The sequence below is a fragment of the Apis cerana genome, linkage group LG5 (assembly GCF_029169275.1).
Source record: "Apis cerana isolate GH-2021 linkage group LG5, AcerK_1.0, whole genome shotgun sequence".
Lineage (NCBI taxonomy): Eukaryota > Metazoa > Arthropoda > Insecta > Hymenoptera > Apidae > Apis > Apis cerana.
The window spans coordinates 1697617-1712518 of record NC_083856.1 but is presented as its reverse complement, the minus strand read 5'-3'; the positions used below and the strand labels follow the sequence as shown (position 1 = coordinate 1712518).

The 14902-nt window shown below is 32.7% G+C and overlaps 1 protein-coding gene across 11 annotated transcripts in view; it reads right to left on the bottom strand.

Moving 5' to 3' along the window:
• LOC108001347 (histone-lysine N-methyltransferase 2D) overlaps positions 1 to 14902 on the bottom strand; it is a 681552-nt gene that overhangs the window by 26287 nt on the left and 640363 nt on the right. For 8 of the 11 annotated variants that reach the window (XM_062075744.1, XM_062075753.1, XM_062075746.1 and 5 more), the window contains 3 exons: positions 11305 to 11419; positions 1625 to 1917; positions 1050 to 1379 (listed from right to left, as the gene is read on the bottom strand). In XM_062075744.1, coding sequence (XP_061931728.1) covers positions 1050 to 1379; positions 1625 to 1917; positions 11305 to 11419 — 738 coding nt within the window. The remainder of the gene's footprint in view (positions 1 to 1049; positions 1380 to 1624; positions 1918 to 11304; positions 11420 to 14902) is intronic. The other 3 variants (XM_062075747.1, XM_062075754.1, XM_062075749.1) reach the window with 2 other exon arrangements.

Genomic DNA, 14902 nt, shown 5'->3' with positions numbered 1-14902 from the left:
TGTTTTCCATTAATTTGATTTAATTGATTGTAGAAATGACACTTCAAGAGAATTCTGTCTGTCTTCGATTTTAATTAAGAATTAATCTGATCCATGCATAAAAATTTACATTCGAGAAATATTATTAGCCACTAGTACTTCGAGTTTCGTCGCCAATATCGAGACTCATTCGATTAATTCTCGTCAAAAATTGCATTCATCTATGAGATCAGGGTGGAATAAAGGCGTTCCAATGGCACGCCAATGGGTGCAACCATTAAGGTGGAATCTCTGGTATTCGTAGGTCAGACGTTAACGAGACTTCTCGAGGGGTGAAAAGAGGGAAGGATGAGATATCCGGTTGATAGGTGGAGAACACACAGGCGGATATGACGCTTTTCAAAGCGGTACAAAGCATCGTAGTGCGATTGGCGCTAACTACTTAGATAATTCGCCTTATTAAATTCTACAGTGTAGAAAGAGAAACGGCCCCATACTCTCCTCAACATAATTGAAACTAAAGGGTTTTCGACAGTTGACACGGAACGAAGAACAGGACTAATTAGCTCGTCAAAGGACTTTGGATATATCCTGTCTTGGCACAAGCAACGCTCGTATCTGTTCACGCTTGGTTACCTTTAGAAATCACGTCACGTTTCATCTTTTTTAGTGGATGAAACGGAAGAGTGTGAAGAAGAATGGGAGAAGGAAGATAAGTGTTTCGTTGATGTAATTTTTTAGAAAGTGGATTTCTAATTTATATAAATCTATAATTTTATAAAAGTTGTAAATTTTTATTGATCAATTTGCAATTTCACATACAAATATAACATATAAATGTATATAAAAGCTTAGAAATTTTTTTAATTTAATTACTTTTATTATATTATTGGATCTCTGAATCAACTAAATTAAATAATTTATTTAAATTTATTAAGTGTAATTTTTTTTTAATTAATAACTTTTTGAATAATTCCAATTACGAGTTATTATCTTCATTATAATTATATTTCTTTGTAATTGATTAATACTTTTATTCAAGATTAATAAAAAGAATAAAAATTACTCACTTGAAGTGAATCCAATTGAGTAGCATGAAGAAGAACGCTGTCAGGAACTGCAGTGACTTGTTGAAACACCTCATCTTGAAGGCTTGGGCTAAAATAACCACCGTCTTCAGAGTAACCTGTCATTGAGAAACTTTCTGTAACCGTAGGCTGAGCTTGAGCCTGATTATTTTGCTGCTGTTGCTGCTGCTGCTGTTGCTGCTGTTGCTGCTGCTGTTGTTGCTGTTGCTGTTGCTGCTGACTAGTCGTCGATTGAACCGATGTCTGATAAGTCAGATGCAATCTTTGCCCGGGATCGGAAGTTGTTCTTTTCACAGCCATTTTAGTAGTTCCCTTTAATAGAAATTTAGAAATTTAATTTTTTTTTTCTATATTCAAAATATATGCATGTTTTATCAAAGAAAGAATAACGAATTGAATTGAATTACAACTTTTTGTGTTTAAAATGTATTTTTAAAAAACAACTAAGAAAAATAAATTGTAAAAAGAAAAAGTATAATTTTATCGTTTCCATATTTACGATAATACGAGGAAAACAACGATAGAAAATTAAATTAATTAATCTTAAGAGAAACCACCTTCAAGATCATGTCGGCCAGCGCCTGCGCCTGAGCCTGGGTCTGCGCTTCCTGTAGCTGTTTTTGCACGGTCGTGTGACCGGAAACGGTGACATTGGGCTGCCGGAAGTGCTCGCCATCCGAAAGTCTTCGGACCTTTTCCGCGGAGGCCAATGGAGGCGGTGCTGGTACCGCGAAGCTCGTTTTACCGGAAATTTGCGACGCATTGTCGGCTTGGGTGGTAAAAACTGTTGCGTTTGTGCGTGCCTGTTGATTTGAATTTGTGTCCGCTGCTAAAACGAGGCAAAACATTTCTATAAAATAATTGACGAGTCTTGTTATATACGACGTAATAATTTCTGTTTTATAATGTAAGAAATTTGTAATTTGTAATTGTATTAATATTCACATATATTTTTATTTTCTATTTGATATATACTTTTTCATGTTTTCTAAATAGTAATAATAAATTTGTACAATATATCTTTTTATATATTTTTTAGAATAGATCTATAAGAATTTGTAAAAATGATTCACAAAAAGAAACATGTGCCAAAATTATATATCTTCATTCTAGAAATCTTTCTTCATTTAATTTATTTATATTTTTATAAATATTATTTTTTATAGTTCATAACACAAAATAATATTTTAAATATATCTCAAATATAATAAAGTGAAAAGGAAAAATACGATAATTATGAAATTAAATGAGAAATAATATTTAAAATGATTTACAAAAATAACGATTCGATGAATTATCGACAAAAAAATATGTATCATAAAATGATGTTTTTTTTTAAAAAGCTCTTCATTTAATTTATTTAAAAATTTTTATAAATATTACTTTTTTTGTAACGTAGTGATATTAAACATGGAAATTTAGTACAACTTTTTCTCCATATTTCGTAATTCGAAATTCTCTGTAACTTCTCTGTAACTGATTTGAAATGTAACTTAATAGGTATGATTATTAATTAAACTTAACGAAATGTGTGGGTGGTAATATCGAATTTCCTAACATTTCTTCGTGTTATACAAATATATTTAGCACTTCAATCAAGTTTCTCCTGTATTTCGCTTTTTCCTCCTGCGATGCAATTAATTTAAATTTCCAATATTATTGGGATTCGAAGTTAGATAATTTTCGAGATAATTATAACAATTTGCACTGTATCTATCAAGAATTGAAATTGCTCTAATCATTTCCATACGTATTTTATTCCAAATCAATACAAGAGAAGTCTTAATCAAATTTGAACGGAATTAAAATATCTATCGAAATATAAATATTAATTTTGCATACAGTTAATGCAATAAGATTAAACTATCCGTCTTTCCTCGTCTTATCTTATTAAACAACATTTTCATTTCGAATTTTTCTATTTACTTTTATCATGGTAGTTTAATTTCCTGGAGAGAATAGCGTGTCTGTTTGCGTATAACTTGCGTGAATTTTCGTCGATAAAACGTGGAATCACGGCGCATGCTTCTCGAAATGAAACTGTATGCATTGAATGAACATATTTTATGAATTAATTGAAATTGCGAACTGGATTCTGCGTACAGATCTTTGAGAATTTGATCGATATCGACTTGTTTCAAATATAGATATTTCTGCATTAAAGATATTAATATCGATCATTAATTTGTCAATATTTACTTTTGTTTTCAATATGTAACACTGTTATGTTCATATGAAATAATATATTTCTATTATGTATAAGATGTATACTAAAATTATTTTAAAAAATAATATCTCGATCGATTCTTTTTTGTCAGAATAATAATAGATATTCGAACAAATTTTTAATTTCTTTTTTAAAAATAAAAATATCATATAGCATATTTCAAGAAATTATTCAATAAGAGCTGATGAAAATGAATATGAAATATACAAATTTATATAAAAAGACATAATATAATAATAATTTAATAACAGAATTTAATAAACAGGATGCAATCAATTTTCTAAATTGATCAAGATATACCATAGAATATATTCTATATAATAAAATGTTATTCGTAAGTAAAACATATCTATAATATATCTGATCAAATAAAAGAGAACCAATTGTATAAAAGTCAAGATTACAAAGGCAATAATTTTATATAAATAACAGCTTAACGAAATATAACTTCATCAAAGTTGTGCACGATTTTCTTCTTCTTTGTCGAGTCCTTTTTGCGCGACTAATTGAAGAAAAGAGAGAAGGACGAGGAGAAAAAAGGAAAACGAGGAGAAGAGATCAATGAATGCAGCGGAACCTTTCTGGCTCGTCTCGAGCGTACACATTTTCTCCTATTATGACGTTAATATGAATTAATCGTAATACCAGTTAAGCGAACGTACTTTGTCGAAGCATTTCAGTTTATGGGGAATAAATTATGAGGGCTACGATCCCCTTGAACCATTTGTGCGTTCCTTAATACGCCTTTTCACGATCGTACAAGCTGGAAACGAAATAATCTTTCCTCGAGGAAAACAAGTTTTATTTTATTAAGATCTCTGATAAATGTCACGATCTACGTAATTATTTGAGATTTAAAAAAATATTTTTCAAAGAATGGAATATGATATCTTTAAAAATGAAATAGCATATTTATAATAGAAAAAAAAAACCAATGACAAATATGATAAATATTCAGAGCAGAAAGGATCGTTCTACTTTTTCAGTTGTTTCAGTTTACATTTTTCAACGAGAGTATCAACGCTTCCCTCATTTCTTCTTTTTCAATTTAAAGTATTCGATATTTATCGATAATTCTGATGCGAATGATTAAAACCATATAAATATTGAAATTATTCGCGAACAATATCTAAATTCCGATAAAATATTCCAATAAATCGTTGGCAAACGAAAACAGCAAATTTTTTTGCTTTTTCGTAAATAATATCACATCGATATTACGTCCAAAAATTTTCAAAACTCGTGTAACAACGGAAATAAAGTATCCTCGATCAAACATTCCCACCTTCGAATTGAAGACGGGAAATAAAACTATTTAAAAAAAGAAAAAAAAAGAAAAGAAAAAAAGGAAAATTTCATCGAAACGTTGTCGGCGCTACGCGCGACAAATTGCATCGAGTTCGATCGTCCGCCGGTCGCTACAATTTCCATTTCCGTCGTTCGAACAAAAGCGTTTACAACGATTTCAATTTGCCCGTAGGGAAGAGGCGATAGTCAAAGACGGATATTAATTTCTTTCGGTTGATTTATTAGCGGCGTGGATCGTAGCCGACAATGAGGAGAAATGAATTGGGGGTGTGGGCGGTTATGGCGTGTAAACGCGTGCGTTAAAAAGGGAGAGGAGATCGAGCTCACGGGCACGAAGCCAGTACGTGGGGTCGAGATATTCATGGAAAACTTTCCTGCCGCGATACACAACTGCACGCTCTCCACGGATCCCATTTCCTTCACGCGGCCTCGGCCAGGATACGCGCGCATTTATATCTGTCGGGTTTCGTTGCTGTCGTAAACGACGTTTCCCGCCTCGAAATGTATTTTTCAACAACGGCCTGCCCACCGTGTCTCCAACGGTTTCTGTCAATTCTGATGATCGGAGAAATTGATGGAAAGATTACGGTTTCGTATAAATTGGGGAAATTGTTTTCCGTTGATTCGTTCTGGATTTTGTTAAATTTTATGCACTCGTTTTTATGCAATTAGATTAATATTCTTGAAAAAGAAATAATAAAAATACTCTTATTATTTTCAGACTTGTCTATCTTATCTGATTATAATTAATAAATAATTAATAATTGTTTATTAAAAATGGCAAATATATATTTACTTACAAATTATTGCCTGATCGTGTACCGACAAGTTTTACTAATTCAATTAATCATTCTACCGATCGATTCAGTAATTTTTAATAATTGGAACATTTTTATCGAGTTTACAATGATACTTTGTTACAAATGTTATTAAAATAAAATTATGGAATACGAATGATAGGATTATTTTTCAGGATACGTGTATATTCTAATAAAGAATTGAAACAAATTTTTTCCTGATTAAAAAATTAAATGCAATAATAGTAATAGAAAAAAAAAAAAAAAGAAAGAAGAACTAACGGAACGGAAACTAAATATAATCGAAAAACAACGAAAATCAAATTACTTTAGTAAATTTAAAAAAAAAAAAAAGAAAAAAGAAAGGAAAAAAACAATATTTCACCGATAGTTAAATTTCCATTCCATCCGATACCGCGAATAAATGTTATTTTCAAATGTTCAAATGTTTCACTCCCTCCCTCCCTCCCTCCCCTTCCAACCGCCGTTTCTATTTTAACGAATACGCTACGTGTATTTAGATTCGCAATAAAGCTTACAGGCCCACGCGGTCGATAAATCAATGTTTCATATTAACCCGGTGAAATTCACGCAGAGCGCAGTCCCCTCCCCCCATCCATAGCTCTCTCTCTCTCCCTTGCCGCCCCCCGTTGCATTTTTCAGCCGCCGCTTCTACACATAACGTTATGCGGACCGCAAATCCATTTGATGGCCGCGCATTTGTACGGTCACGTAACGACGTAAATCCGAGCGGGCGAAACCGCCGAGGGATTTTTGCAAATTGCCAATCATTGATCGCGGTAAAGCAGATTGTCCCTGGCCAAGTGGAACCCTTCCCTATCCTGTTGTTTTTACTTTTCCGCGTGGAAATTCGGTTGCGGTTTTCATTACGTTCGAAGGAAAGGCGGGGGGGAGGGAAGGTTGCGGAAGAGTCGGCGAAGAGAGGGTGATCAATATTTTTTCAAGGTTTCCACGTACGAAGGGGTAACCGGGGGTAAAAATAAAATAAAATAAAACGGAATAAAACGAAAAAAGGGGGAAGGAAAAAAAAAAGTAAATTGGATCGGCCAAACGTGTAAAATTCTAGAATACACGATTGGGAATAAATACGATTTCAATTGGTAGATATTTGTGCATGTTTTTTATATTCTTTTAATTCGCTGATTTTTATTCAACGATGCGTTCGATATCGCGTTACTCGTGCTTTTTTTTTTTTTTATCTCATAGATTGATTGGAATAAATATTTGAGCTCAAGTTTTTCGAGTGATTGATAATTGTTGTTGATACAAATGACAACTTTTGGAAGAATTTAAATTAGAGATAGGAAAATATATTATCGTGAATACATTGTTTATATCGTATGGACAAACTGAATATAATTTATCAGTTATATTTTATGTTCTCGTGTAAATAATAGGATTATTGTCCCGTTCAAATAATTTTCTTATCGAATTTATATTATATTTGTCTATTTATTATTCCTCGCTTCAACTTGAGAAGATATAAATGCAGCTTCATCTCGATCGAATTCGCGAAGATGAGAATACGTCTCATTCTGTCAAGAACATTTTAAATTATCCTCTACGGCGTATATTCTTTATCCATTTGCCAAACTTTCGCAGCGATCAGCAGATAATCGCGATATTTTATCGGTACCCTATAACTAGCGCCGTCTTATCGTACTTTTCATTGAATTGCAGCAATGCACTCGGCATCGAGTTGTGCACAGTCAGCAGCAACGGGTTCCTATCCCCAGAAATCCCCGAAAAATTTTGTATAAATCGTCGTTCGTTTCTATTATCGCTGTTACTTTCGACTTATGCTAATTTTTAGCTCACGTTAATAGATAATTCCTTATATTCGTCGAGGTTAAATCAACTCGCTGAATTGAATTATTAAGATACGTTTAGTTTCATTTTTACCTCTAAGTCTCCTCATTTGTGTAATTTGCCACTTTGCCATTCTATTTCCCTCGACGAGTTAAAAAATATCATTTTGCTTTAACGAATGGCATATCTCTGAATCGACGAAACATCGATTTTAAGTATTTACGGAGGCATTATCATACGGCAAATTGTTTTAAAATTCGCATTGCTTCCGTTATTACATTGTTAACGAACGTAATACTTCGGCACACACTCGTATGTCTGTAATTACTTATTCATTTACAATCAATTTATCTGCTTATGAATGTTTCGTTCGGTGAATATGCAACCTCTCTAAATATGCAATGAATATTTATATCATGTTCGCCGCAACACGCGCCACGTTTTCATCGAAGTAAACGTTCTGGATAACGATTTTTTTCTCCACGCTAGAATTGTGATTATCGATACGTTATCGATAATCTTAGTTTTTATATATCGATAAGATTTCACCGATTTTTGGATCTTAATGGTATTTTGAATAATTTGATACACAATGTTTCACATTTTTCTCTCCCTTGTTATTGAACGATTATTGAAATAAATGATCCTCTGATGACGGGGATCGAAAGATTTTAGAAATGAGAAATTAAAGTGGAACAATAATCTAATCGAAACGAAAATTCTATTGTGAAATTTTCGAAATTGTTTTTTCCGAATATATCCCTGGGTTGAATTAAAAAACGGCGAAACAGAGATCGTTTTTAGATTTTGTTTTAATTACGGTGAAATCGTATATTTACACAGGAAATGAATTTTTGTATGGACGAGGAGGAAAGAGTTATGGATGTAAATAGATCAATAATTTAAAAACGATATGAAAAATTGTATGATAGAGGTTTAATATTTGAAAAGGATATATAAATTTTCTATAAAATCAATATCCTTTTTTTTTTTTACAAAACTAGAAAAAAGATTTATTTCAAAATTATCAGCCCGTTTATCACATCACATATAAATTCACGGAATTAGTAGAATGTAAAATAAAAAACTATTCGTTAGAAATAAAACTTAATATTTCAAAAAAAAAAAGAATCTTAAAAACTTTCTTTTTTTAGTATCAATTTATCGTTCAATTTTGTAAATAAACAAACTTGATGTATAAATAAATAATCAAAAATCATAACTTCTACGTACAAACTATAAACAAGATTATATTTCAAACGAAAGGAGAACTAAAGAAACTTAACACCGTGTCGACAATTGTTGAACAAAGTTAAGAAATGAAACCAAACAAACATCAACACCTGGGACGGAGCTCGAAACTTGGGATCGTAAATCAAATTTGGAAATCGTGGGTATCGAATTTACACGTCGACCAGACGCTCCATCACGCTCTTCAATATCGTTCCTCCTGAGACTTCGGCCAAACATCAAACCGTTTCGCCGTCAACAACTAACTCAACCAGGAACCATCCACTAATTGCATCCCTGTATCGGCGATGGACGCGTCGTCAACAACGGCTAATGATCGATCTCGTGAAACGGCTGCACTTTTGGATGATTTATTTTCAAAAAATAACGACCAACCATTATCACATCTCTGAATTGTACGATATAATTTAAGCTTTCAGCTTTTAGACGCAGTGTTTGAAAATATACATCTTCTTCGTTACAAATTTTTCTCAACTATTGCGTGAAATGTAATAGATTTTGAAAAAGGTCAATGTATTCGTAATTCATCATAAATGTCATATACATTTTAGAATCACGAAAAAACATATATACGAGAATTTAATGCATTTTATTTTGAATTCGTTTAATTTTGAACTCTGTGCAACAACTTTTCACCGAGTGTTCGATGATCGACAATGAATTTCCTCGAAATTCAGCTGTTGTCCGTGTATTAAATTCATTCGTATTAATTCGAGCACGGGAATGAAATCGTCGAAGAATCCTCGCGGAAGGAACGATAGTTTCGCCATTGCTCTTGGCAGCGGCGAATAGAACGAAACAGCGCATAAATCGCTAACGACGCACACTTTGTTACAAAAGCGCGGCTCTCGCCCACCCCCGCGCCAGAGCCATCGCGGGGGTGATTTATCGTTCGAACGTGGACAATGCGAGAAATATTCTGGCGTGCTCGCTTCGTAAATCACGATTCTTCCAGTAGTCCATGGAGGAGGAGGCGATTTCTCGCTGGCTAGAATATCACGCGAGCTTCTGGAAAATGTACACGGATTTCCACGGATGGCAGGACACATGGATAAAGAACGGACACGAGCACAGATACGAGTGTAAAGTTAAAGATACAGATGTACATAGGTAGATCGTGTCTCGAGATTGTCTCGATTAATTTTTCGTGGATCAGATAAGAGTTGGGCTTAATTAATTCTAAGAAAAGATTTTTGAAGCATCTTTGAGTTGATATCAAGATGAATTCAATGAATTCAATGTTTTATTGTAATGGTAAAATAAAAGATAAAATTGAAGAGCAAGACAATCATAGATACAAAAGTATATGAATGTTGGACTAATTATTATTTAAGCTACAAAACAAAAACTATTATTCAAATTCATTGTATTATTTGATCAAGGATTATTATACACATCAATAATAGAAACGGCTACACCGACAAAGTTACAACGTAGAAACAGATTGGAGGACAGGCAAACGATACGACACAGAGTATGTATATATAAATACAAAAGGAGAAGCAAGGAGAAGAGACAGAGTTGGATTGGCGTTGAAATACACGGTGGATCGCATGAATCATTTGAAAAGCGCTCGCGAATTTTGTTCTCAGCATCGCCCCTCGAAGTTGATCGGATTAATATTTCGTCGTGGAAACGACTCATCGGGCCGAACGTTGATTGGAAAGTTAAAAAATGAACCCACGAACGTTATCTCGTATGAACTTTCGCGTTTCATTCTGGATTCTGTTGAAATTTTATCCTAGTGTTGCGTGGTCGCTCGATGGAAATTTCAGTTTGCGTTGGTTATAGTTGGCTCGTTTAGAAGATGGATTTTCGATATGAAATGGGGTTGAATTGGGCCTGTTTCGAAAGATATATTGTATAGGATATGAGTGTGCTATTATGGTATTGAAAGTCTATGATAATAATAATAATTGGAAATATTATAGATATACAGAGTATTAAAATTAAATTGAAATGTTTGTTTTGCAAATAACTATTTACTAATGCCCATAGAAAAACTAATTAACCTATTTGATCATTCACGTTTTATAATTTTAATAAATAAATTCAAACAATGATATTTTAATTTGTACATTTAAGAAAAACGATTTAACAAATTAACATTTTTTTCTATGGTTATATTTAAACATTTTTTCCTTAATTCCAATATTATTCTCACGTTACGCTTTATTCTAATGAATTCCACGATTATCCAAAGTTGCTTTACAATTAGTTTCAGTCTTAAGCACTCGAGAGTGTGTACAGAGCAGTTCAGCGACAGATTCTCTGTAACCAGATGTCACGTTAGGATCCTGAATGTGTCTAAGAGAAAGTTAACGTAACTCGACAGTTAATATAACTCGGTATGTTTCTTATGATTATAGTTCGCGAAATGTTAAGAAGATAGAGCGAGGGGGAAACAGAGAGAGGGAAACGTAAGGAGCAGTAAGGAAGATAGACGTAATCTAACCGAGATACGTTTCAAAGCACATAAATCATCGTGTATTCCTATTTCAAAGGAATATATTCCTTGGATTTCGATGTTGTTTAATGTAAAAATAATTAATTTATTGTATTTGATCTGTATTTATTTTTTTAAAATTTAATAATTATCGTTTAAATTATATTTTTAAAAAGAATATCTTGTTAATTTGTTGTATAACTATGTTTTACAACTCTATGCATTTTTAAATTTAGAATTTCATGTTCTAACAAATTTCTTACTCATTTTAAATAAAATTTATTCAATTTCGATCACATTTAAAGTTTTAATTTCTTGATGACGTATGAGACACGAGATCTAATAAATCACAAATGTTTTAAAATCTTTAATACTTACCAGTCGTTCTTTTCTGTATAATTTTTTCTTCAATGAGCGCTCTAACGCTGACAGACGCGGTTTGTAAAGGCGGGCCAACAACCTCTTTCTTCTCGCTTTTCTTGTTCTCAGCATCCTGGAATAATTAAAAAAATCACGTATTTAATCCCATTTTTTATAAAAAATTAACTTCAACTTTTAGAAACAAACATTTGGAGACTTTAAATATTTAATACAATTACAAATTTGGTTATTTATTAATTAATGAATATTTTAATTTCTGAAAATTTCTACGTTTCTTTCTTTTGTAACAAAATACAACAACATGAATAAAAACGAATTGACCGATCAACGAAATCGCCTCGAATATTAACACATTTCTCTCTATTACTTTTAATCGCGAATCAATTTCGGTCTCTCAAATATCGTCAAGAACTCTGGCCAGCCATTGGAGGACAATGCTTGATTGCGTAACACGATCCTACTTGACCTGATAGTTATATAGCTCGTTGAATCGTTCGGGATCTAATTTTAGGTAATTCAGGTTAACTATGGATTTAGAATGTTAGATTTAAGCACTAAGAGAAAGAAAGGAAGAAAGGAAGAATGGATCAATGGAAAAGAGGAAATATAATCCAACGGGAGAGTAACATAAAAAAGGAGGGTAGGAAAAGGAAAAGGGGTGCTAGTGGAATGAGATTGAAGAGATCAGGGCGGATTATAAAAGGGAGAAGATAAAAATGTCAGAAATGAAGAAGAACTAAAAGAGAAAAGAAAATGACAGGAAAGAAGTAACTGGCGAATGGTGGAGCCCATTATTGGGCTCTTTTCTCCTTATTCGAAAATTTTTTATCCCTTTACAATTAGTTTTTGATGTAAATAGTTTTAAATGTACGATCAAAAAGTGTCTTGGATGAATTAAAAATGGAAATAATCGATTTTAGCTAGAAGGGAATGCGTTCGAGATATAATTTTATTAGAAATATCTGTAATCTTTCAATATTTACCAGAAATATTAAAATAAATTGATTTTATAATTATTATTGAATATCTTGATTAACATTTTAATCTTTTATATTGTTCGAGATTATTTTTAAATGATAATTGTAGCTATTTATATTAAAAAGACTGTATTTTATTATTAATTTCTTCTAGAAATTTTTATTACTAGAGAATAATAAAAGAATAATAAAAATTTAAGATCATTCTGATCGATTATACTTCAAATAAATGCCAAAAAAATACATTTGTGTTTATTACAAAATTAACAGTAAACTATTGCAAAACCAAACAATTTATACACTGATAGTATTCATTTCTATCAATTTCTCAATTAAACTCAAATACCATCTCATTCCTACATGTTTTTTAAATATAAATTTAAAATTTTTCAAATTTTCAAATTCTCATTCGTCATATTTATTCTTCTCCAATTCGAGGAAAAAAATCTAAAATCGCAACTTCACAATTCTTTATTTCTCATTTGTATGTATTAAAAAACTTCAGTATTACTAAAATTGAATATTACTTCACATTTTCCAAATTCAATATACGTATATTGTTTTTCTTCAACAGCAACGACAAATAAGATGTAATCTAAAGCTAAATTAAAAAAAAAAAAATAGAAAACATTTCACGATTCTTCTTCAAATCAAAACCAAAAACGCTATCGAATCGGTATCGCTTTTTCCTCGCAACAAATCTTGCAACTGGGCAAACGCATCTCGAAATCTACACGTCAAATATTCCCCACGCGGCCAATAACCCAGGCCTCGTCCATCACTGGACGCGACCAGTTAATCGGAAACGCGTCCCCCCGATTGATACTTCGATCGGTTACGACTGGTCCGTTTCGTAGATTAGTGGCCCCGATGAAACGAAGGGTTAATTGTGCCAGTCCTTGGGACGCGCCGCCACGGCAATTAGCATACGTCCGTGTCGGACGTGCATATATCTTCGTCCTGTTCCACGCGAACCACGCGTTCCCTTCGAGGAACCATGCATCACCATGTGATATGCGTGGCTCAGCGTCGTCATCTTGATGAAACCTTAATGGCGAGGGAGGAGGATGGAAAGGGCGAGGACAGAGAACGGAGCGAGGGCGTCGTTAATCGCTGATCGTCATCGTGCTTCTCAATTTCCTATACGTTACTTCGATGCGCGGTCGCGTTTCTGGATGCTTTGCATGCAAGCACGGGATGAGATGTGCATATGTGATGATATATATCGATAGTAGATAATTTTGTGACTTCAAATCGACATTTTTCCTTTGTTCTAACGTGAGTTATTAACGCCAATTACAGGATGCGTAGATTCGTCGCCGGTAGTGTTGGGTATGTGCCGCCGGCGAGTCGTTTTGCGTCTGAACAAATGAAATCGAAGCAGATGTATTGAATGTTGGGTAAAAATTATGTCGAATTATATCTTATCTACGAAAGAATAAAATAATTCGCTTGCGCATTTTTCGTTAATAACTCATCAAAGATGAATTTTTTTTACCAAAAGATATAAATTAACCAAATCGATGAACTAAATTATAGAGCGTAATGTATAACCATTAAATATTTTACATTTGCTAACAATAGATACATACTTATATATATTTATATAGATATCGTTAGATATCGTTGAAAGATTCAATTCTTTAAACTGAACTTTGTATACGAGTTCAATATTATCTATTCCTCTGCTTGCTAGCTAACAGGTTATATTGTATATTCATTTTGCTAATCTTTTCGATTCGTCTCAACGAAAAGTATTTCGTTTCCTCGAAATTTTGGACTCTTTTTTTTTTTTTTAAATCTTCTATACATAACACGTTATTACGTATGTACATATATAGTCACTTACATGTATATCACCTGCCGCGAAATTGAACTCTGTCTTTGACGTGGCGTACCACGCTCGGTTCATGAATATTGATCGGATGCTGTTAATACGCGGAATTGATTGCGGAACGTTCACTGGCTCCGTCTCATCAATTCGATCCGTGTCGATTCCAGCCTCGAACGCGAGTTCTCTTGTCTACCGTAATGTACACACGTTCGATTTTTTTTTCCACTCTTTTTTTCCCTCTATTTTTTCTCTTTTTTCCCCTCTTTTTTTCCCCTCTTTTTTTTCGCTTTCCCCTATGAAATGAGCATGAAATGTGCTTCGTTGTGTCTACGCGTAAGTAGTGAGTTCGAGGAACTCTCTTGTTTTCCATTTTTAATCTTTATTTCCTATCTCGTCTCTTTTCTTTCTTTCTTTCTTTTGTATTTCGTCGTTCTCGATTCTAATTCTATTCGATACAAGGATGAGAGTCGAAAGGGTTAAGAGAGTAGATTGCATGATTGATTTTATGGAATATCGAGTTTCCAGCTTGTCGGTGTACAAATTTTTGATATAAATTTTTTTATCACGTGGTTTCATCATGAAATTCAAATTTTTTATTTATTCGAATAATAAAATAATATGGATTTCGATTAAAAGTATGATTGAATTCTTGTGGAATATTAATTTTATGATTTTATTTATGTATTTATGCAATTAAATTTATGTAAAATAGAAAGGAGAAATGAAAAAATTATTTTGTTAATATATATATACTTATTCTTTGTTTTTTTCTCGGCTTTCTTTT